Here is a 21,236-nt window from a genome sequence, read left to right as displayed (position 1 = left end):
TTCCAGAAGAAGGTGAGCGCAGCGCGGCGCGGGCGGGCGCGGGCCCGGCCCTGCCCTCAGCCTCCTTCTCCTTCCAGATCGGGGCCTACGACCAGCAAATATGGGAGAAGTCCATCGAGCAGACCGAGATGAAGGTACCGCTGGCGGCCGGGCGCTGCGGCCCGGGCCCGGCTCCCCTCGCCGCTAACAGGCCTTTGTTTCCGGCTCCGTAGGGCCTCAAAAACAAGCCGAAGAGGAAGGGTCACATCCAGCCCGACCTGATCGACGTGGATTTGATCCGAGGTGAGCGGCCCATGAGTGTCCTGGTGTCCCGGCGCAGCCGTCGCTGCCTCGCTGGGGAGAGGGGCCTGTGCTCTGGAAGGGGTTTTGCCTTCAAGCGGCCCCGAGTGGTTCAGCTCCCAGGCCGAGCAGGGTGGAAGGCCCCGGGGGGGATGCCTGTGCTGGCTTCAGTGCACGAGGAGCACGGAAATCCTGAGAGCAGGTGCAGGAGGAGTTTTGGGGTGGTTCAGCAACAGCAGTGGTGAGAACAGGCAGGGGAATAAAAGGCAGGATGTGCCTGTTGGAGCTGTGTGGGTTGGAGACGTGCCTGTGGTTGAGCTGCTGTGACCTGTCTGGACTGTGGTGTCCTGGAAGGGTTTGGTCCTGGCCAAGGAGGAAGTCATAAGTAAGGAAATCCTTCTAATTCACAATTAATGATTTGATGGTTTTTCCTTTAATTCCAAGGCTCTACGTTTGCCAAAGCCAAGCCCGAAATCCCCTGGACATCACTAACTCGGAAGGGAATTGTGAGAGTTGTGTTTTTTCCATTGTTCAGCCAGTGGTGGATCCAGGTCACTTCCCAGAGGATTTTTATGTGGCTCCTGGTGCTCTACGTTATGCAAGGTGAGGGGTGGCAGTGATCAGTGCCACAGCCCCTCTTCAAAGAGGAATTGGACATGGTTTTGCAGTCCATGCTCTAAAGCAGAAGTATCCTGAGACCTGCTTAGCGTGGGTTTCAAGATGTGTGGCACTAGGATGTGCAGAAATCATGAAACAGAATAAAAATGAATAGTCAAAGCAGACAAACTGGGCCACGCTCTTAATGTTTGCATTTTTTATATGGAGGTTTTTTTTTTTCCTTTTCAGTTGTAGCTGTGGTGCTGTATTTCCTGGTGCCTGTGGTGAACCCCAGCGAGGTGCTGGGCCCCCTGTGCCTGATGCTGCTGATGGGCACCGTGCACTGCCAGATCGTGTCCACCCAGGCCCCCCGGCCCGCGGGCAACGGGCTGGGCCGGCGCAGGAGGTGAGGGGGCAGCAGGGCCTGGGCTGGGCTGGGCTGGGGAGGGGGGCTCATGGGGAAATGGGTTGGCTCCTATTTTGGTGTAAATGTGTAACCGTAAACGTGAAAACGAGAATTTTCTGCTTTCTTTGTGATCTTACAACCAAGACAAACGCTGCGGATTGACCAGGCTGTGATGGGGCTGGTTCTGTTGGCATCTCTTTCTGATGTAGCTTTTAAGGACAGTTTCTTTCCGTGGCTGGAGGAGGGCATGCAGTGCAGAACAAGGCATGCAGTGCAGAACAGCTCCTCAGGGCTGCACAGGTCTGGTGTCCTGCTGCAGTCACAGCTGCAGGGAGCTGCTGGTGTGCACTGAGAGCAAGGAAATGGTGGCAGAGATGACTGAGTGGAGTCGTTGCTGGGCATTTATGCATGTGGGAGATGGCCCATCTAGCAGATATTTAGCTGTTGGGTGTCTGACTAGGGTCAAACACTGATGCAATATATTAGAGCACAGGATGATGGATGTGGGTAGTTTTGCCTCCATTAGATTTTTAGGACAAAGATTAGACCAGATTTTATGTGTTGCATCCTTTGCCAGTGATATGCTGGTGCCCTGTGGGTATGTGCATAACTTCTATTGATCTAAACAACATCTATTTTATTTGGAAATAAACATTCTGTCTGCATGACTTAAGAAAAACAGCATCTAGAAACTGCTCAAAACTGATTCAGATCTTTTAAAGAAGACCTAAAAGTAGCCTGCTATACAAATTTAACTATTTTTTAAAAAATCAGGAAGCTACGCAAATCTGTGGGTGTTGATGGGAGCAGTTGGTCTTCTCCTGACAAAACCAGCCAAGAGGAGCAGTCTGAACCCGCATCCATCCTGAACACCGTGTTCAGCGCGCTGTTCCGGAGGAGGTAGGTGATCCTGGTGGTGCCTGGCGCTGTGCAGGGACCCTGGGGAAGGGGCACAGTGTGTTTGAGCTGTCACTGGCCTCCCAGTCACCTTCTCCTGAGATGAAGGCAGGATTGGTGCTGCTGGAGGCTGATTCCTCAGGAATGCTGGTGTGTCCTTGTTAGGAGCTTGTACAGTGTCTCATGGTGCAGCTAAACCTGAGCCTCAGATGAGTGGCAGGAAGAGGTGGAGCTTATTTTTATTAATCAGATAAGTGATTCTTGAATGTCTGTGCTGAAGTGATGTTACTGTTTTACCTGATTTCCAGAAGCAATTGTGCCTTTTAGTTTAAGTTGTCTAGGTAGTCATCCTACTTTTTACCACTGCACTTTTTCTAAAAGTAACTAGAGGAAAAGGAGGTTGGGTTGTTTGGGATAAGATTTTGTTGTCCTCTGCAGTTTTCTCAGGTGAGTTTCTTGATGATTTTTCAACTGAGAGGTCCTTTGTCTTGATGAGGAATTCTTGTCTTCTGAGCTACTCTTTTTTCTTTCTAATTTATTTTTCAAAATAATAATAAGATTTCCTTCTTGGTTTAGAAGTTTTAAAATACTATTAAGAGTTACAAAAGAACTGTCCAGTGAGAGACAGGCAGGGGTAAATCTCTCAGGCAGGATCTGGACACAAAGAGCCTGTCAGCAGAAGGCAATTACGTGTTCCCTAACAATGCTGTTTGATGTTGTACCTCTGTGGCAGGTGAAAGAGGCCATGATGTTTTCCTCAGAGTTTTTCTCTGACATAAAAGCATTTAATTGTATTTTCTCTCACAGAGTTAGAAGAGTGAAGTTGGTGGCTGAGAAAGGGACTGAGACAGAGGCTGGTGTGAGTGCTGTGGGTGCTGCCTTTGCACACAGACACACCAGATCTGAACACAGGCTGTTGCACTTCAAAGAGAAAAGTAAACTTTCCGATGGGGAAAAGAGCCATCAGGTACTGGCAGGGAAGATACACTTAAAGTCACCAATTTCAGTGTATTCTGTATGTGCCCAAAAGTTTGTTGATTCTTAACTGTGTGGTTTGATCCAATAGAAGACACTCCCTGCTTCCACTAGTCCTTGCTTGCATGTAGAGCACCTAACCCCCTTCCTGCTTCTTGGCTGAACAACTGGCAGGGAAGTGTCAGCACTTTCCATCTGTTACAGCAGCCAAGTGTTGTTCAGGCTGGTCCTTTGCTGTGCCTGAGCCTCACGCGGGGTGTTGTGTGGCTAGGGGGGCTGCTCCACCAGGGGGGCTGTTTCTGAGGAGCTCTCCAGTGAGGAGGACACTGAAGCGATGGCCCAACGGGTCTTGTTGCGCCAGAACGTTGAAGGGGCTTCCAGTGACAACAGCTATGAGGAGAAGAGGAGGAGGCCTCTTGTTTCTCTGAACCAGGCTGTCTCACAGGTACTTGTGTGGAATTTATGCCATTTTCCACACTGTTTTTTGCTATGGATAGTAAGCTGGTTTTCCTCTGGTTTTGGCAGGTCAAGCAAACCCTGAAAGGCGCCAGAGACTCTGACAGTGTTGTGGAATCTGAGCTGGAATCCACACTGTATAGTCAGGTATGGTAACAAACCCAAGTGACAGGGCTTTATTGGGCCTGCCCGTGCTGGGGCCATGGTTGGATGATGGTGCCTCAGTGTCCCAGGGACAAGGTGTGGCCTCCCTCCTGCTTGTTAGCAGCTTTGCAAACTCTGTTCGCAATTAGGAGTATATTACTTTGTTTAACAAAAACAGAACAAACAACAAACAATCACTCCCCCGGCAGCCACTCTACTGGTCTGGGTTGCTTCCAATTCCTGGTGTTGAATTGCTACAGTTGCTCCTGTGACTCGGGAGGCAGCACAGTGTTGTAGCTTTTATGCTACTTAGTTTTGAGTTTAAAATGAATAAATAAATCTATTCTGTGATACTCATTCACTTCATTACTTTGTTTATCTTGTCCTCTGCCACCCCCCTACCTGAAAATAAAATAGAAATAAAATATCTGAATATCAAATTATAAAATTATAGAAATAAATACAAAATATAAATGAAATCTTACAATAGCTTATGCAGAAGCCAGAAAACTTTAGCATTAGAATGATCAAGTCGATTCTTACTGTGAAGCTGGGAACAGAGGTGGGGCAGTCGTGCTGTGTGAGTGCCCTCTGCAGCTCTGGTTGCACAAACTCTCCCTGAGGGGTCTTGTCTTTCCCAGTGGCCTCACGGGGGGTGGGACCGGGTGCTCCCACCTGCTGGGGAGGGAGGGGGGTCTGCAAACCAGGTGTGCGGCTGTGCTGTCAACACTCTGCTCTTCTGCCAAGGACTCGAGGTCCTGCATCAGCGGGGGATCCCGGAGCTGCAGCGTGACCCGGAGGGACTCGGAGAGCACCCGGCAGGACTCGGAGACCGAGGACATGCTGTGGGATGACCTGCTGCACGGCCCCGAGTGCCGCTCCTCGGGCACCAGCGACAGCGAGGAGATGAGCGCCAGGGCCGCCCGGCGCGACCCCAGCGAGGACGTGTTCCAGCAGGTCTGTCCTGTGCGCCTGGGAGCTGAGAGGGCTCTGAACGAACAGGCACAGAGACCCCTCCCTTCTCTCTCCCCCCTGCTTTCCCAAGGATTTGATCACCACCTCCCAGTGCTGTTGGTACTGTGTAACCACAGCTGACCACACCAAGTGAGCTAAATGGCATCAATGATCAGCTCCCTCCCCCCTGCTGGCATTACCCGGACCAGTGCTAATCCCAAAACAGTGTTTCACCCAAAGACAAATTTGGAATCCTCCTCTCAATCTAAATACTTGAATTATTTAATAGTAGGACAGAAATCGATGATGTGCCTTTTGCATTCTTTTGTTTTATAGAACCATTTGTTTTGGCTGCAGAACACAAGTCCAGCATCTGCAAAAGTGAGTGCACTGATCTGGGAAGGGAATGACTGTAAGAAGGTGGACATGTCTGTGCTGGAGATCAGTGGGATTATCATGAGCAGGGTAAGAGGGCTGTAAGGCAGTGCAGCCTCCCTCCCTCCTGCTTTAAAAAACAACCACCAGAAAACCTGAAAATAGTTCTACATGCAAATATGAAGTGCAGTGTAAAACTGGTCCTTCCTCAACTGCAAATACAGCTGTCCCAAATGTTCTTACTTAAAATCACATAAACCAAAATGTAGAAGGTCCTGTTGAAGACTAATGAGTGCTGATGCTTGTTGGCTGCCTCTGCAGTGTGTTGAAGGTGGGGGATTATTTCTTGACTGAGTGTTGTTGGTTCTGGATGGAGATGGGCGGGATTATTTTAGGCTATGTCCTTTGAAGAGCAGGGAACTGAATGCCTGACTGAATTAATACTGCCAGAACAGCATGCCTGCTCCTTGATGCAAAAAAACCCCCAGGAGATTGTCCTGTGTTTGTTCCTGCTTGCCAGGTTAATGCCCACCAGCAAGGAGTGGGGTACCAGATGCTGGGGAACCTCCTCACCATCGGGCTGGCGTTCCTGCCGTTCCTCTACAGACTCGTCCGCACGGATCACCCGGAGCAGCTGTGCTCCATTTCCCTGAAGGAGCTTTTGCACATCTTCTGTGGGGCACCTGCCAGCACCCCTGTTGTTGTTCTCTCTGCCATCAACTTCCTTGAAAGACTTTGCTTAACCTGGATGTTTTTCTTCATGATGTGTGTTGCTGAGAAAACCTACAAGCAGGTAGGGGGAATCTTCTGTTGTCTTCCCTGGGCCTTGTGCTTGACCACAGCCAGGCTGCCTGTGGTGGGAAACACTGGCAAGGCAAGCATGGTTCAGCCAGCGGATGTGTCAAAGCTGGAGAGATGTCCAAGAACTTTAGGTTGGAGAGTCTGGCAAGACTCCTGTTCATCTGTCATAAACTTAGGCCTGTCAGTCCCCTCCTGACCCGTTTTCCCCCTCTTACCCTGCCCCCAAGGGACAAATAATAATAAGGGTTATTTTGGGTGCATCACACTCAGCTCCCTCAGGCCTGTAAGCAGCAGCTCTGTCGAAGTGGCTGTGGTGTTGCATGGTAGGCAGCTGGGATTGCTGCTCTAACCTCCCACTGCCCCACACACGCGTGGCCACTGCCCAGACCCTTTGGCCTGCCCCATATGCCACAGGGTTGACCTTCTCTGCCAGTTAACACTAAGCCATCCCAAGCAGTCTTTTTTTTTTTTAAGACTAATTTATGTTTGTGTGTGCACTTTTTGTTTTTAATTTGCAGAGGTTTTTGTTTGCCAAGCTTTTTAGTCACATCACATCAGCTCGGAAAGCCAGGAAATACGAAATTCCTCACTTCAGACTCAAGAAGGTAGAAAATATTAAGATCTGGTTATCCCTGCGTTCATACCTAAAGGTGAGTTATCATCCAGGATCTGATTATTTCAGAGGGTGTAACCAACTCTGCAGGTACAGGAGCTGCCCCCCAGTGCTGTCTGCCCCCCTGGACATCCCTGCTCTTCCCCTCACAAGTCCCAGCCCCATATCCCAGCTCTGCCTCAGCCCTCACTCCCTCTTTGTTTCCGCAGCGACGAGGCCCCCAGCGATCCGTGGACGTGGTCGTGTCCTCCATCTTCCTACTGGCTCTTTCAATTGCTTTTATATGCTGTGCCCAGGTGAGACTGTAAGATTTTTAAAAATAAATTAAAAGAAAAAAGAAGTAGAGGGAACCCCCAAGCACACACAACAGGCATTTTATTGCCCACTAACTGGAAAGAGGGAGGAAAGAGAAAGAACAAGCATCCTTTTCTCAGCAGAAAGAAAAAAACACAACCAAATTCCAAGCTAAAGTCAGATTAGAAACAAGACCTTTTACTTCAACCTTTTAACACAAAGGAGTTACACTTCAAGGGAAAAATTGTCAGTAGTTCTAGAGCACGGGTGTCATCAGAGGAGTAAGGGCAATTTCTCCTGAGAACAGGCATGTTCCTTGTTATTGATATGGGTGCTTTTTTCCCCAATACAGGTTCTTAAGGGTCACAAAACATTTCTGAATGCAGCCTACAACTGGGAGTTCCTCATCTGGGAGGCAGCACTTCTTCTCTTCTTACTACGTCTGGCATCTTTGGGCTCTGAAACCAACAAGAAATACAGTAATATTTCAGTCTTGCTCACTGAGCAGGTATCGCCATTTGGGTTATTCTCTCTCTGGCTTTGTAGCTTGTTTGGATATGCTTGTTGCCTTTGAAACTAGTTGAAAAAATACTGGAACCCAATTTTAAAATTTAGAAACTAATACTTGTGCTGCACACAAGGAAATAAAACACTGCAGCTGGGGAGAGACAAGCTGTTGAACACTGGAACAGACTCAAATTCTAAAATTCTTCATAATTTTTATGTCTGGATCAACATATTAGCTATGTCAATTGGAAAAGAAGAATCATTGCTAAATTCCTGTCTGTGGGTGCATTGCTTCTTCAGGGGTGACAGCAGACTGCAAAAAATGGCTCTAATTTCCTTCAGTTAGAAATCAGTTGGGAGTTAGTGCTGGAATATTAACATCTGGTGTGTAATGTCTCTGTCACAGATCAACTTATACCTCAAGATGGAGAAGAAGCCAAACAAGAAGGAGCAGCTGTCTCTAGTGAACAATGTTCTGAAGTTATCTACAAAGCTGCTGAAGGTGAGTGCCCCTGAGCACAGAGCTGTGCCATTTTCTGGAAGCAGTGGCTCATGACAGGAGTGTGGGGCTGTGCTTTTCACTTTTCTCTTGTCTCTTGAGCAGTTAGTTCTCAAAAAAAGGGAGTTTTTCTGTGCTTCCATAGTCATGGCATAAGATCAAGCAATACAAGACTGGTGTGATTAATTAGTGCTGCAAACATTTGATTAGTAACAGTTTACTGCAATTTAGGGAGGCGAGAGGAGAGGCCAGTCTGAGCTGTGTCTCTCTCTGCTGCTTGAATTGCATTTCCTCTCAGCAGCTTCACTGCTGAAGGTTGTTGACAGCAGCAGAGTAGATATTTGGGAAAGACAAAGCATAGTCTAAAAGTAATATAAATTAGTTTGGACAAATCCAACAGCCTGTTGTCCCAAGCACCTGTTATGGAGCCAGTGTGGCCACAAAGGAGACTTTTCAGATTGAATATGGCTGACAGAAAACATCTTTGAGCTGGGAGGACCATAAGAGAGTGGGAATTTCTGTATCTACATTTAAGGAAGGATACAGAGGCAAAGTCTGCCAGAGAGCCAGGATTAAGCTAAACATCAAAGGATCGATTGCTTCTGGTATGGACAAATGCTAATGGACTTTTTTTTCCTTTCACTGCAGGAATTAGATACTCCATTTAGGCTGTATGGGCTGACCATGAATCCATTAATCTACAATATAACACGTGTTGTGATACTCTCTGCTGTCTCAGGTGTTATCAGTGATCTTCTAGGCTTCAATATCAGAGTAAGTACAACGGGAAACAGCTGGTTGGGGGTCTCTCTGGCATCACTGCCAAACTCCTCCCACCACACAGCAAGGTCCTGGGTTTAAGTCAGGCTCCCTCAGCCCAGTAGTTCAGAGAAGAGACCGTGCTGGATGAATCACCATTTCCCTGAGCCAGTGCTAGGGAGAAGGACAAGCCTGACTTGAATTCCTATTCAGGTCTGCATGCAAAGTTAAAGCTGTTAGTCAGAATCTTGGGTTCTTTCCCTGCCTCCTGTGGCTCACACTGAAACTGCAGCTCGCTGAGCTCAGCATTCACAGGATGGTTGAAGGTGACAGTCCTTCCTATAGATGAAAAGCAATCAGACCCACACTATCTCTTTGCAGTTATGGAAAATTAAACCATGACCTGACCAAACACCTGACCCTGCCACGACAGACCAGAGAAAGCCAAGAGCTTGGACAAAAAGCAGAGGTGCTCTCCAGGTATGGAAATCTGTCATTACCATTTTGGAAACAGATGCTCGGTGTGTGCATCAAAAGTTCTCCCTCTGCTTTACTGTTCTACAACATCCAGCATAAAGTGGTTTGATCAGTGAAGTCACCCATGACAGCTCATGGGGACAAACTCCACCAGCTGGCACCGAGCACTGAGAGCTGCAGGTGGACACCAGGAGCCCTGAGAGCTGTGACTGGAGGGACACCCACGATTGTACAGGTGCCTCTTGGCTGTAGCACCTGAGCCCTGTACAGGTGACAAATTTCAGTTAGCAGCATCCTCTGCAGAGAGCTCTGGATGTCCTGGAGTGTTTCTTTCCTTAAAACCTTGGTGTGTTTGAGGTGCTGCCTCTTCATCCCCACCTGCTGCAGGTCCAGTGGAACCTGGTCTGCACAAGAGGAATTCTGCCTCTGTGTTGGCAGTGAAGCAATAACAGAGCCATGCTGATTGGCTTGTGTTGGGTCTTCTGCAAATAAATGATGATCATTCTGTGAAAAGATTAGTGAGAGGAGAACAACCTTGCACCACCAACTCCAAGTGAAGCACTGATCAACTATAGGACATGTTGCTGTTTGTTCCCTGGGACACCTGATCTATCTGGGACCTCCTGGTGTCTCTGATGAGCTTTGCTCCCAGCTCTGGGAGCTGCTGCAGTTGTGCTCACAGGGGCTGCTGAGGGAGAGAGGGGGCAAAGGCCTCCTCACCTGAGAGAGAGGAGTGTTTAGAAAGGGCACGGGAAAGAAACAAGATGTTTTAGACACTTGTAAAACTTATACTTCCCTTAACTGACTACTATTGCCTGTTTATTAACTAATGAAAAAAGTAACATGAGGAACTTCCCATAGCTTCCTGCTGTCACATACAGGGTAAGGTGGAGTAAGAATTGTTGGTAGTAAATTGTTTACAGGTATTTTCTGTATGAGGAAAAGTTGTAAGATGTACAAGGAGATGACAATTTTATATATCAAAATGTACAAATAAACCTACAATACAAGGATTTCAACATTAGAACTGATTCTACATTACTTGATTTTTTCTGGGGAGTCAAGGGAACTTCCAATAAAATTGCATGTGTTGTTTTCCAGAAGAGTATTATGTCTATGAGTAAAACCTGGGCCATGTATTTAAAGTAAAGTATCACACCACTTAAAGTCAACAAAGAATCTATTTTACATAGTGCAGAACCAACAGATCATGATCTGGAGTTTCTTTTTAATATCTATATAAAAAATAATGAGCGATTTACAGTCTCTCTCTAGTCAGAACCTCAGAAGTATGTATAAAGGTGCTGTACAATATATAAACATTTACACCCAGTACATCCATACATTGCTTAGCATTCCAAGGCCACATTGCTAAGTCATCTGATACAGCAAGTACAGATACAAGTCCTATGGAAGGAGAAATCACACACAGGTAAGACACTAAATCAGGTCACATTAACATATAGAAAAAATAGAGGGGTAGTTGATGACAGGGAAATATCAGTGGTGCTAATTCATCTTTGTATTTAATGTCTGAATTGGTTACTGTAGGCAGTGGATAGGGCAAGTGCATACAACTCAACATAAAACAGCATCTTCTTAAGAATACATGGGTAATATCTACATTGGCTACTTCAAAGTATTAAACATCTTCACAGTCCTGCTCCACACAGGGAGCATCTGGACATAATATGCTACACAGCAAATCTCAATGAATCATCCAATGTCAAGCAGCAGAGCACAGTTTGAATCTGCTTTAAAGCCTATTTAATTTTCAAAGTCTTTGTTTAAAAAGCTCTTTGAGTAGTCATCTGTACTGCTAAAGAATTCAGCTCAGGACTGATTCACTGTCCTTCGTTAAGCTTTAAACACATTACATGTTTCAAAGCCGAAATGAGATATTCAGTCATTCACTTTCAAACAGCAAAGTATTAGTTTGAATTTTATCATGATTAAAAGTAAAGCTTGATCTTTTACACTTCCTTCCCCTGCAAACTGGACCAATGGGATCATTTTACCATGTTTCTGCCATCTTTAAAAACCTGACAGGGCAGGAAATCATCACTAGAATAAAATAAAAGCCCTCAATTTATGCAGTCTGTTGTTCTTCCAGCTGTAGGACTGATGTGGGAACAGATTCTGGTCATAACATCCCTCTTGTTAAAATACATATTCTAGACTAAACTCATGTACCCTGTACAATATCCTCCTTAGAACTCTGAGATCACACATTCCAAGTAACACGTGGGAGATTCAATACACACAGGCACGGACTTTCTTGCAGAAGCTGCAGTAGCAACTGGTTCAGTCCTAAAGGTCCAGTTATTTCCTCCACAGAGGAGAAAAACCTGATTCCCAACTAGCATTAAATAACTGAAGATGGGATTTCAGCATACAGCACCACAATGAGCCTGAAAATAAACATGCTCTCATTGCTGTTGTGTACGGAGAACCACTAAGGGTGAGGCAGCGACCAGGGAAATTGCCTCATTTAACAGAGCCCAGAATTTTCTCTTTTCAGATGGATGTTGCCAACAGCTGTTACAAGCATCCTTATGAATTTATAAAGGAATTTTGCTGTGTTCTTATGAAGCAAAATTACAAAATATTATGTCAAACGTATTTTTTATCTACATGATTTTGCATTAGGTATAAACATTTAAGGAAAACCATCAATTGAACAGCATCAATGGCTCATTTGCTGCCCTAGAACTGATGGAACCAACTCACCCATTTTCTTACTGCACCAGTGAGAAGGTGCTTTTCCTTTTGCAAACACACACCACACTCCTGAGAAAACACTCTTTTCAAACTAAACCTTGTCTTTTCTGTGACTGGAATACATATGAGGAGGGCTAGATTGACTGGATACAGTAGATGACTTGGCACAAGAACAGGAGGTGAGTCATGATCACATTGGCAACAGAGGCATTAAATAATTTGTTCAGAAACTCACAACACTGTCTGAGAAGCCGCAGCAGCACAACATTGAGCAGCAGAACCACCTGCCCAGGGACGAGGGGACAGCAGCTCATGGCAGAGTCTCACTAAGCAAAATCCAAAAGGTCCTTCATGCAGCTTAGATAATTTAAGAATGAATCAAGTACTTTCCACCCTCTTAACTGGTTTCTGGAAAAAAAATGACAACTTCCCGAAAAGAAACAATGCTTTTAAATGACCATTATTAGAAACTTGATTAAAACATGTTCTAAAAAAAAGTGTCAGTCAAACCCGTTTTTCAGCCACTCCTGCTGTTTGGGTGACTTTACACGTGCTTGGAACCCTCCACGGTCCAGGAGTTATTGGTGTTTTCTTGACTGGAGAACTACTCTGGGATCTGGGAATTCTGTCATCTTTGGTTTCATCAGGCAACTCCATGTGTCTCTCTCTGTGTTGTCTGTTCAGCGTAGCAGGGTCTTGTGTCTCGAGCCTCCTTTGTTTCTCCATGGAAAGCAGTGGAATATTTGAAAGACTGGAAGCTTTGAATCTGCTGTAACTTGGCTCTCCAGAGTCTGATTTCTTTGTTTTTTTGTCCTCACATGTGTTTCTCCTAGAGTCACTGAATGAAAGATTATTCTCATCAAATGCTGCAGATTGTTGCTCTGGAGACCACACTTCCATCTTTTCAGATGTTTTCTGCTTTGTGTCTTTCCTGGTGACTCCTGTTTTACCATTTCCACCTCTCAATCTCTCAGCAGTCATTTTATCACCACCAGTTGTTCCATCTTTATATTCCTGTAACCTGCCTACCATTTCAGCAGTTCCTTGCTTGCTGAGTTGCTGCTGGGGACTGGCAGACCTTCCTTGATTTCCACTAGAATACTCTTTTTTGTTATTATTGTTCATTCCTGTTTCTGTGGTTTTACTCTCACTCTTTCTTGAACTCTCAGATTTATGTGAGAGATTGCTGTACGTTTTCTCAGGATCTCCTTTTCTGGGGCTGTGGAATCCTGTGGGAGTGGGTCCCTCAGCAACCCCTAAATTTTCTGGACTTGCAGATCTGTCTCCTCTGGTCCCTACTTCCCAACTACCTTTTGTGATTTCAAACCCAGGACTGGAGGGACATTCCCATCTGTTCTTTGTTCTCTGGGGAGAGGAGTGAGGCTTCATCTCCAACTGGTGTTCAGGTAAAGTGCTTATCTGTTCAGGCACAGTGTTCTTTGCTTGTTCCAGTTTCTCAGGCAGCTGAACTCTCATTAAAGCTTCTCCTGGTAGATGACACACCTCAGATGGGGAAGCAGAATGTGAAGATGAAGATAATGGTGACTGTTCTTCATATATTACATTTGATGAAGACGGATTGTAACTCTCCCAATCACCTGGAAGTGAACAGTAAGATACTTCACTAAATTACTATAATATAAATCAATCAGTATTTTAGAAACATGCATACTACTGAGGTTCCAGGATGTTATATGAAATCTCCAATTTAAAGAAGATGATGGAGTGGCATACTCTCCAAGTCTTACTTAGTCAGTTTTCTCCATTGCATCATTCTACAGCCTAAAACAACCATGAGGATTTGATTTAGGAAAATAACTGAGAATGCTGGCATAGTCACTGTGGGACTGACACCTTTTTGTACCAGCACAACTTCAGAGCCTACACAGCAAAACTGCAAAATAGAAAGTCCCTGATTTACATTGCTTGATATAAGAACACAATATGAATGGAAACTGCTACACTACAAGAAAACTGAAAACAGTGAGAAGTTGGGGTTATTTGTAGCTTTGCACTTTAATAACAGGAAGAGATGAAACACAAGACATGCAGATTTACCAAGTCTTTAAGGAAAAACCAAGAAAAGCACTGAAAGCCCTTAATGTTGCTCAGGTTTCACGTAGGGACACAGACTGGAAGGAGCCAAACCTGAGGGAGGAAGAGAGAAAGCCCGGAACTACATACCAAAATCACAGGGTACAGCAAGCAAGATTTCAATCAGAAATGTATGATTAACAGCAAGACAAGAGGCAACAAAACCCTTCCTCTCTCCGCCATCGCTGATCTAAGTTGCTTCATCACATCTCAGGCCCCAGTTTGGACAGAGCACTGGACCAGATGGCCTCTAGAGGTTCCACCAACCTTTTCTATGATTCTGTGTTTCTACCTCAGACTCAGGAGATTTCCAAGATTTCAGGTGACTATTGTGGAGCCCTCGTGGTGCAGGAGAAACACCATTTATCGCGGCTGAAAAAATCCCAAGCTTAAATGGCTGTTCCTAAGGAGAGAGCTGGAGGTCCCTCCCACTGCCTCCTTCTCTCCTACCTTGTAAATGCTGATTTTAAAGGGGACTTCAACAGAAGCTCATCAGAGCACCAGGAAGGCTACATTTAACTTTCACCCTTAGTGACAGGTAATTCAGAGTGGAGACAAACCCAGCAGCCAGGAACCCAGCACGGTGGCACAGAGCAGCCCTGGCAGAACTGTGCTGTGCAGGCTGCAGCTGTAAGATGTTAAGGGGCCTTTTCTAGTCTCTGGAGGAAGGAAATGGAGAAAGCTCTGAACAGATATTATCCCTTGAGTGGATGCTAACGCTGCCTATAAATGACCACAATGAACTATCTGGTAGTTCAAACTCTGAAGGACAAGCTCATGGTTGGTCACTCATGTTGAAAAGTTCTTAATCAGAAAAAGTAACCCTACAATTTAAATTTATCATCAGAATCTCAGTGTCAGCATCAAGTGTTCAAAGACTAAAATGTGTACTCAGAGACAAAGTGTTACTTGCTTTAAAAATACTGCCACAGTCACAAGTCTATTTGATTTGTAGTTTTGGAGCATGTCCTAAGTCAGTCTCAAACTCATCAGTTCTGTGCTCGGTTCCTGAACTCAGAGTTCCTACAAGCATTTGTGTTTGTGTCCCTCCCTTTGCCTACAAAGTTGTGCTCTCCTGTTGGAGGTGCAGGACTCACACCTTCAAACAAACAATCTTTTCTGAGAGCAGAGCTGTCTCCCTGCTTTCTGAAGTTAATTCCATCACTTAGAAGGCTAAAAACAGTGAAGTAAATCTGTACAGAAATAATATTCTTAACAATATAGGCATTTTGAACTGAGTACTGCATTGCAGAGAATTTCAATTTAAACAGCAATCAGTGTTAGTTATCACATTTGTATAGCAAAATTTTGTTAGTTTGGACAAAGCTGAGAAATTTATTACAAGTATGCAATAATCTTACACTGTGCAATATTCCTAAGTACTTGTCCTGTGTTAATTTTACCCAAAATATTTCTTATATTTTAAAATTAATATGAACATCTGTACAGCTGTCAAAAAGGGAACTGCCAACTATTCAGTGACCAAACACCCAAGTTTCCTTTATCAGTCTGTGCCCCATTTGCCCTGACCCTCCAAATGAACAGCACTCGAGGTGACATACTGTGATCTGGGATCAAGCCAGTCCCTGGTCTCAGCAGCAGCAGAACTTTATTCCCTCCAGCCTGAATCAGCTCGATGGCTCGTGTGTGAGTGATTCCCTGGGTGGGTTCTCCATTAATTTCAACAATTTGGTCACCAACCTGACAAGAAAGGAACAACCAGATTAGTCTTTGTGAATCCCTGACCCAACAAAATTATTTTTAAATTAGGAAGAAAAAAACCATTGTGATCAACACGATGCAACACGAGGCTCTGGTGGTTCAGAGCTCTGCATGGTCTGCTCAGCCAGCTCCAGAAAGGATCCCTGATTAAACACATCATCTGTTTGCTTATAAGTGAAGAGACAGGTACAGCCACGTGCTTGAGCATGTTTTCATTCTGGATCAACACATGGAGGGAACTTATGGCTGAATCACACCAGCCTGTCTGCAGCCACACTAACCAAGTGGGTGACACAGCAGCTGCCCTGCAGAGCAGGGTGTGTGGAGGGAAAGGGTCTCTTACTGCAGGTAGGAGAGATCACCACTGTGCAATTATCAGTTCTAAGGTCTCTTTGGCCAACTAGCAACTCGCAGAGGTCTTGGGCAGGTAATTACAGTTCACAGGAACTTTGCAGGATGCTGGAAACGGTTGGAAAAGCCTCCCACAGAAAGGGTCATGAAACCTCTTTGGCAATACATGGATCAACCAATGGATGTCACTGGTGCATAAAATTAGCAGTTTGAAGAGACTGTCTAGGCTTTGCTAAATAAACTGTCTCTGCCAAAGGAGGTCCCTGGTTGGTCACCCATCTGAAAGGACTCACCTCCTGTCGTGCCCAGTTGCCATTAACTGGGTAAGAAATTCCCCTTCGCTGTTTCTAAATTACACCCTTTTCCAGGTTTTAAGCTGGAATTAAGTGAATTCTTACATAAATCTTAAAAAAACTTGGCTGGGATCTTCCAACACTGCACAGAACAGCAACAGCACAATGTACACACAGACAGTAACACTTGATCAGCACATGGATTAGAGAAGACAAACTCACGTGTACTCTCCCATCTTTGACAGCTGGTCCATCTTCAGCAAGTCGAAGGATGAACAAACCCATGTTGTACTCCTTTCCTCCTCGAAGGCTAAATCCAAATCCTCGAGGGCCCCTTTCCAATTCTACTGGGAAACAGCCTGGATTCTGTGTGTAAAGTCAGATAAAAAAAGGTGAGGACTTGTAGACAGATTTGCACACTTGTTTTTCTGGAAAAACCATTTTGAGAAATGCAATCCATTATTTAAATGGAATTCATCATAACTCATGTACAACCAGGTGTGATGGTTTCTTTCTATGTGTCAACATCAAGAAAGTTTTTCCTTCTAAGTTTCAGACATGCATGAAATTTCTTTAAGTTTTGCAGTAACCCCTTTGCAAGCACCTCCTGTTTCTTTTGTCATTATGAAGAGTATTCAGCTGTACTAAGATAATAGAATTTAGAACATTAGCAAAAGTGTGCATTTTTATACATATTTTTTTCTAACCGTATCTGACTGGGAAATGTCTCATTGGCTTTATACTGGCTCAGACCAGGACATCTGCTCTTCAAGTCCTGTGGCCATGCCCCTGTGGTGTCCCTGTGCCCACTGTGCCCACCTCCACTCCCGGGGTTCCCTGTACCTGGCAGGGACGGCCCCCAGGGACGGCAGCCACGCCAGCCTCGGGCTGCGCCACGTGCTTGTGCTCGGGCCAGGAAAGCCGGTAAGGATTTGAAACGTCTTTTCCAGCTTCCCCTTCCGTGGCTCCCCTGCACAGAGGTAGAAGGACACAGATGTTACCTTTAACAATCCCTTTGGTCAAGCTTTTCCAGCTGCTCTCAGCATCTCTGCCCAAGCCCCCAGGCCCCCCGTACCTGTCTGTGCCAGCAGGGTTGGGCTGTGCCGACCCCAGCGGTCGGTGCTGCAGAGCCGGGCTTTGCCTGGCCGAGTTTGTTCCTGATGGAGGACCACGGTGTTCTGATAGATTCAAACAAAATTGACAGTGAGAGAGAACTTTCCAAGTACAATCCCAGCACCAGGAGGCCTGCAGTCTCTGCTATCCCTCAGGATGCTGCTGCTGCAGAGCTCCCACAGTAACCTGGGGAAGAGGATTTTCCAAGGCCTAATGCCATAAGCCAAGTGATGTTCATTGCTTCCAGGGAATAAATTCCTAGGAATTTTATTCTTATCTATGCTGCTTTTCCTCAGAAACCAACAGTTTTAATCACACCAGAAGGGTTTTAGACTGTCTGCAAGTTGATAAAGACCAGAAGGGATCCAGGCTAGTAGGATCCATGAAGTTGGTTCAGATTGCACTTTAATAACAGGAAGAGATGAAACACAAGACATGCAGATTTACCAAGTCTTTAAGGAAAAACCAAGAAAAGCACTGAAAGCCCTTAATGTTGCTCAGGTTTCACGTAGGGACACAGACTGGAAGGAGCCAAACCTGAGGGAGGAAGAGAGAAAGCCCGGAACTACATACCAAAATCACAGGGTACAGCAAGCAAGATTTCAATCAGAAATGTATGATTAACAGCAAGACAAGAGGCAACAAAACCCTTCCTCTCTCCGCCATCGCTGATCTAAGTTGCTTCATCACATCTCAGGCCCCAGTTTGGACAGAGCACTGGACCAGATGGCCTCTAGAGGTTCCACCAACCTTTTCTATGATTCTGTGTTTCTACCTCAGACTCAGGAGATTTCCAAGATTTCAGGTAACTATTGTGGAGCCCTCGTGGTGCAGGAGAAACACCATTTATCGCGGCTGAAAAAATCCCAAGCTTAAATGGCTGTTCCTAAGGAGAGAGCTGGAGGTCCCTCCCACTGCCTCCTTCTCTCCTACCTTGTAAATGCTGATTTTAAAGGGGACTTCAACAGAAGCTCATCAGAGCACCAGGAAGGCTACATTTAACTTTCACCCTTAGTGACAGGTAATTCAGAGTGGAGACAAACCCAGCAGCCAGGAACCCAGCACGGTGGCACAGAGCAGCCCTGGCAGAACTGTGCTGTGCAGGCTGCAGCTGTAAGATGTTAAGGGGCCTTTTCTAGTCTCTGGAGGAAGGAAATGGAGAAAGCTCTGAACAGATATTATCCCTTGAGTGGATGCTAACGCTGCCTATAAATGACCACAATGAACTATCTGGTAGTTCAAACTCTGAAGGACAAGCTCATGGTTGGTCACTCATGTTGAAAAGCTCTTAATCAGAAAAAGTAACCCTACAATTTAAATTTATCATCAGAATCTCAGTGTCAGCATCAAGTGTTCAAAGACTAAAATGTGTACTCAGAGACAAAGTGTTACTTGCTTTAAAAATACTGCCACAGTCACAAGTCTATTTGATTTGTAGTTTTGGAGCATGTCCTAAGTCAGTCTCAAACTCATCAGTTCTGTGCTCGGTTCCTGAACTCAGAGTTCCTACAAGCATTTGTGTTTGTGTCCCTCCCTTTGCCTACAAAGTTGTGCTCTCCTGTTGGAGGTGCAGGACTCACACCTTCAAACAAACAATCTTTTCTGAGAGCAGAGCTGTCTCCCTGCTTTCTGAAGTTAATTCCATCACTTAGAAGGCTAAAAACAGTGAAGTAAATCTGTACAGAAATAATATTCTTAACAATATAGGCATTTTGAACTGAGTACTGCATTGCAGAGAATTTCAATTTAAACAGCAATCAGTGTTAGTTATCACATTTGTATAGCAAAATTTTGTTAGTTTGGACAAAGCTGAGAAATTTATTACAAGTATGCAATAATCTTACACTGTGCAATATTCCTAAGTACTTGTCCTGTGTTAATTTTACCCAAAATATTTCTTATATTTTAAAATTAATATGAACATCTGTACAGCTGTCAAAAAGGGAACTGCCAACTATTCAGTGACCAAACACCCAAGTTTCCTTTATCAGTCTGTGCCCCATTTGCCCTGACCCTCCAAATGAACAGCACTCGAGGTGACATACTGTGATCTGGGATCAAGCCAGTCCCTGGTCTCAGCAGCAGCAGAACTTTATTCCCTCCAGCCTGAATCAGCTCGATGGCTCGTGTGTGAGTGATTCCCTGGGTGGGTTCTCCATTAATTTCAACAATTTGGTCACCAACCTGACAAGAAAGGAACAACCAGATTAGTCTTTGTGAATCCCTGACCCAACAAAATTATTTTTAAATTAGGAAGAAAAAAACCATTGTGATCAACACGATGCAACACGAGGCTCTGGTGGTTCAGAGCTCTGCATGGTCTGCTCAGCCAGCTCCAGAAAGGATCCCTGATTAAACACATCATCTGTTTGCTTATAAGTGAAGAGACAGGTACAGCCACGTGCTTGAGCATGTTTTCATTCTGGATCAACACATGGAGGGAACTTATGGCTGAATCACACCAGCCTGTCTGCAGCCACACTAACCAAGTGGGTGACACAGCAGCTGCCCTGCAGAGCAGGGTGTGTGGAGGGAAAGGGTCTCTTACTGCAGGTAGGAGAGATCACCACTGTGCAATTATCAGTTCTAAGGTCTCTTTGGCCAACTAGCAACTCGCAGAGGTCTTGGGCAGGTAATTACAGTTCACAGGAACTTTGCAGGATGCTGGAAACGGTTGGAAAAGCCTCCCACAGAAAGGGTCATGAAACCTCTTTGGCAATACATGGATCAACCAATGGATGTCACTGGTGCATAAAATTAGCAGTTTGAAGAGACTGTCTAGGCTTTGCTAAATAAACTGTCTCTGCCAAAGGAGGTCCCTGGTTGGTCACCCATCTGAAAGGACTCACCTCCTGTCGTGCCCAGTTGCCATTAACTGGGTAAGAAATTCCCCTTCGCTGTTTTTAAATTACACCCTTTTCCAGGTTTTAAGCTGGAATTAAGTGAATTCTTACATAAATCTTAAAAAAACTTGGCTGGGATCTTCCAACACTGCACAGAACAGCAACAGCACAATGTACACACAGACAGTAACACTTGATCAGCACATGGATTAGAGAAGACAAACTCACGTGTACTCTCCCATCTTTGACAGCTGGTCCATCTTCAGCAAGTCGAAGGATGAACAAACCCATGTTGTACTCCTTTCCTCCTCGAAGGCTAAATCCAAATCCTCGAGGGCCCCTTTCCAATTCTACTGGGAAACAGCCTGGATTCTGTGTGTAAAGTCAGATAAAAAAAGGTGAGGACTTGTAGACAGATTTGCACACTTGTTTTTCTGGAAAAACCATTTTGAGAAATGCAATCCATTATTTAAATGGAATTCATCATAACTCATGTACAACCAGGTGTGATGGTTTCTTTCTATGTGTCAACATCAAGAAAGTTTTTCCTTCTAAGTTTCAGACATGCATGAAATTTCTTTAAGTTTTGCAGTAACCCCTTTGCAAGCACCTCCTGTTTCTTTTGTCATTATGAAGAGTATTCAGCTGTACTAAGATAATAGAATTTAGAACATTAGCAAAAGTGTGCATTTTTATACATATTTTTTTCTAACCGTATCTGACTGGGAAATGTCTCATTGGCTTTATACTGGCTCAGACCAGGACATCTGCTCTTCAAGTCCTGTGGCCATGCCCCTGTGGTGTCCCTGTGCCCACTGTGCCCACCTCCACTCCCGGGGTTCCCTGTACCTGGCAGGGACGGCCCCCAGGGGCGGCAGCCACGCCAGCCTCGGGCTGCGCCACGTGCTTGTGCTCGGGCCAGGAAAGCCGGTAAGGATTTGAAACGTCTTTTCCAGCTTCCCCTTCCGTGGCTCCCCTGCACAGAGGTAGAAGGACACAGATGTTACCTTTAACAATCCCTTTGGTCAAGCTTTTCCAGCTGCTCTCAGCATCTCTGCCCAAGCCC

At 45.3% G+C, this 21,236-nt stretch overlaps 2 protein-coding genes across 2 annotated transcripts in view; one reads left to right on the top strand and one right to left on the bottom strand.

The window, feature by feature from the left end:
* Positions 1-692: 692 nt before the first annotated feature.
* Positions 693-8,964, top strand: PHTF1 (putative homeodomain transcription factor 1). Its single transcript, XM_010001883.1, is given in 15 exon segments — positions 693-882; positions 1,126-1,282; positions 2,057-2,182; positions 2,987-3,146; positions 3,426-3,599; positions 3,680-3,757; positions 4,502-4,711; positions 5,045-5,173; positions 5,604-5,876; positions 6,403-6,534; positions 6,707-6,793; positions 7,144-7,299; positions 7,705-7,800; positions 8,446-8,571; positions 8,938-8,964. Coding segments are annotated over 15 exon segments (2,115 nt in total). The 3' UTR covers positions 8,959-8,964.
* Positions 8,965-13,065: 4,101 nt separating this feature from the next.
* Positions 13,066-21,236, bottom strand: part of MAGI3 (membrane associated guanylate kinase, WW and PDZ domain containing 3) — a 37,559-nt gene continuing 29,388 nt past the window's right edge. Inside the window, exons 19-23 of the mRNA XM_010002283.1 lie at positions 17,058-17,184; positions 16,437-16,580; positions 15,411-15,549; positions 13,813-13,902; positions 13,066-13,352 (exon numbers count right to left, since the gene is read on the bottom strand). Coding sequence (XP_010000585.1) covers positions 13,853-13,902; positions 15,411-15,549; positions 16,437-16,580; positions 17,058-17,184 — 460 coding nt within the window. The 3' untranslated portion in view covers positions 13,066-13,352; positions 13,813-13,852. The remainder of the gene's footprint in view (positions 13,353-13,812; positions 13,903-15,410; positions 15,550-16,436; positions 16,581-17,057; positions 17,185-21,236) is intronic.

This window comes from Chaetura pelagica, unplaced genomic scaffold (assembly GCF_000747805.2).
Source record: "Chaetura pelagica isolate M959 unplaced genomic scaffold, ChaPel_1.0 scaffold181, whole genome shotgun sequence".
NCBI classification, from domain to species: Eukaryota; Metazoa; Chordata; class Aves; order Apodiformes; family Apodidae; genus Chaetura; species Chaetura pelagica.
This window is presented reverse-complemented; position numbering and strand designations above follow the sequence as displayed.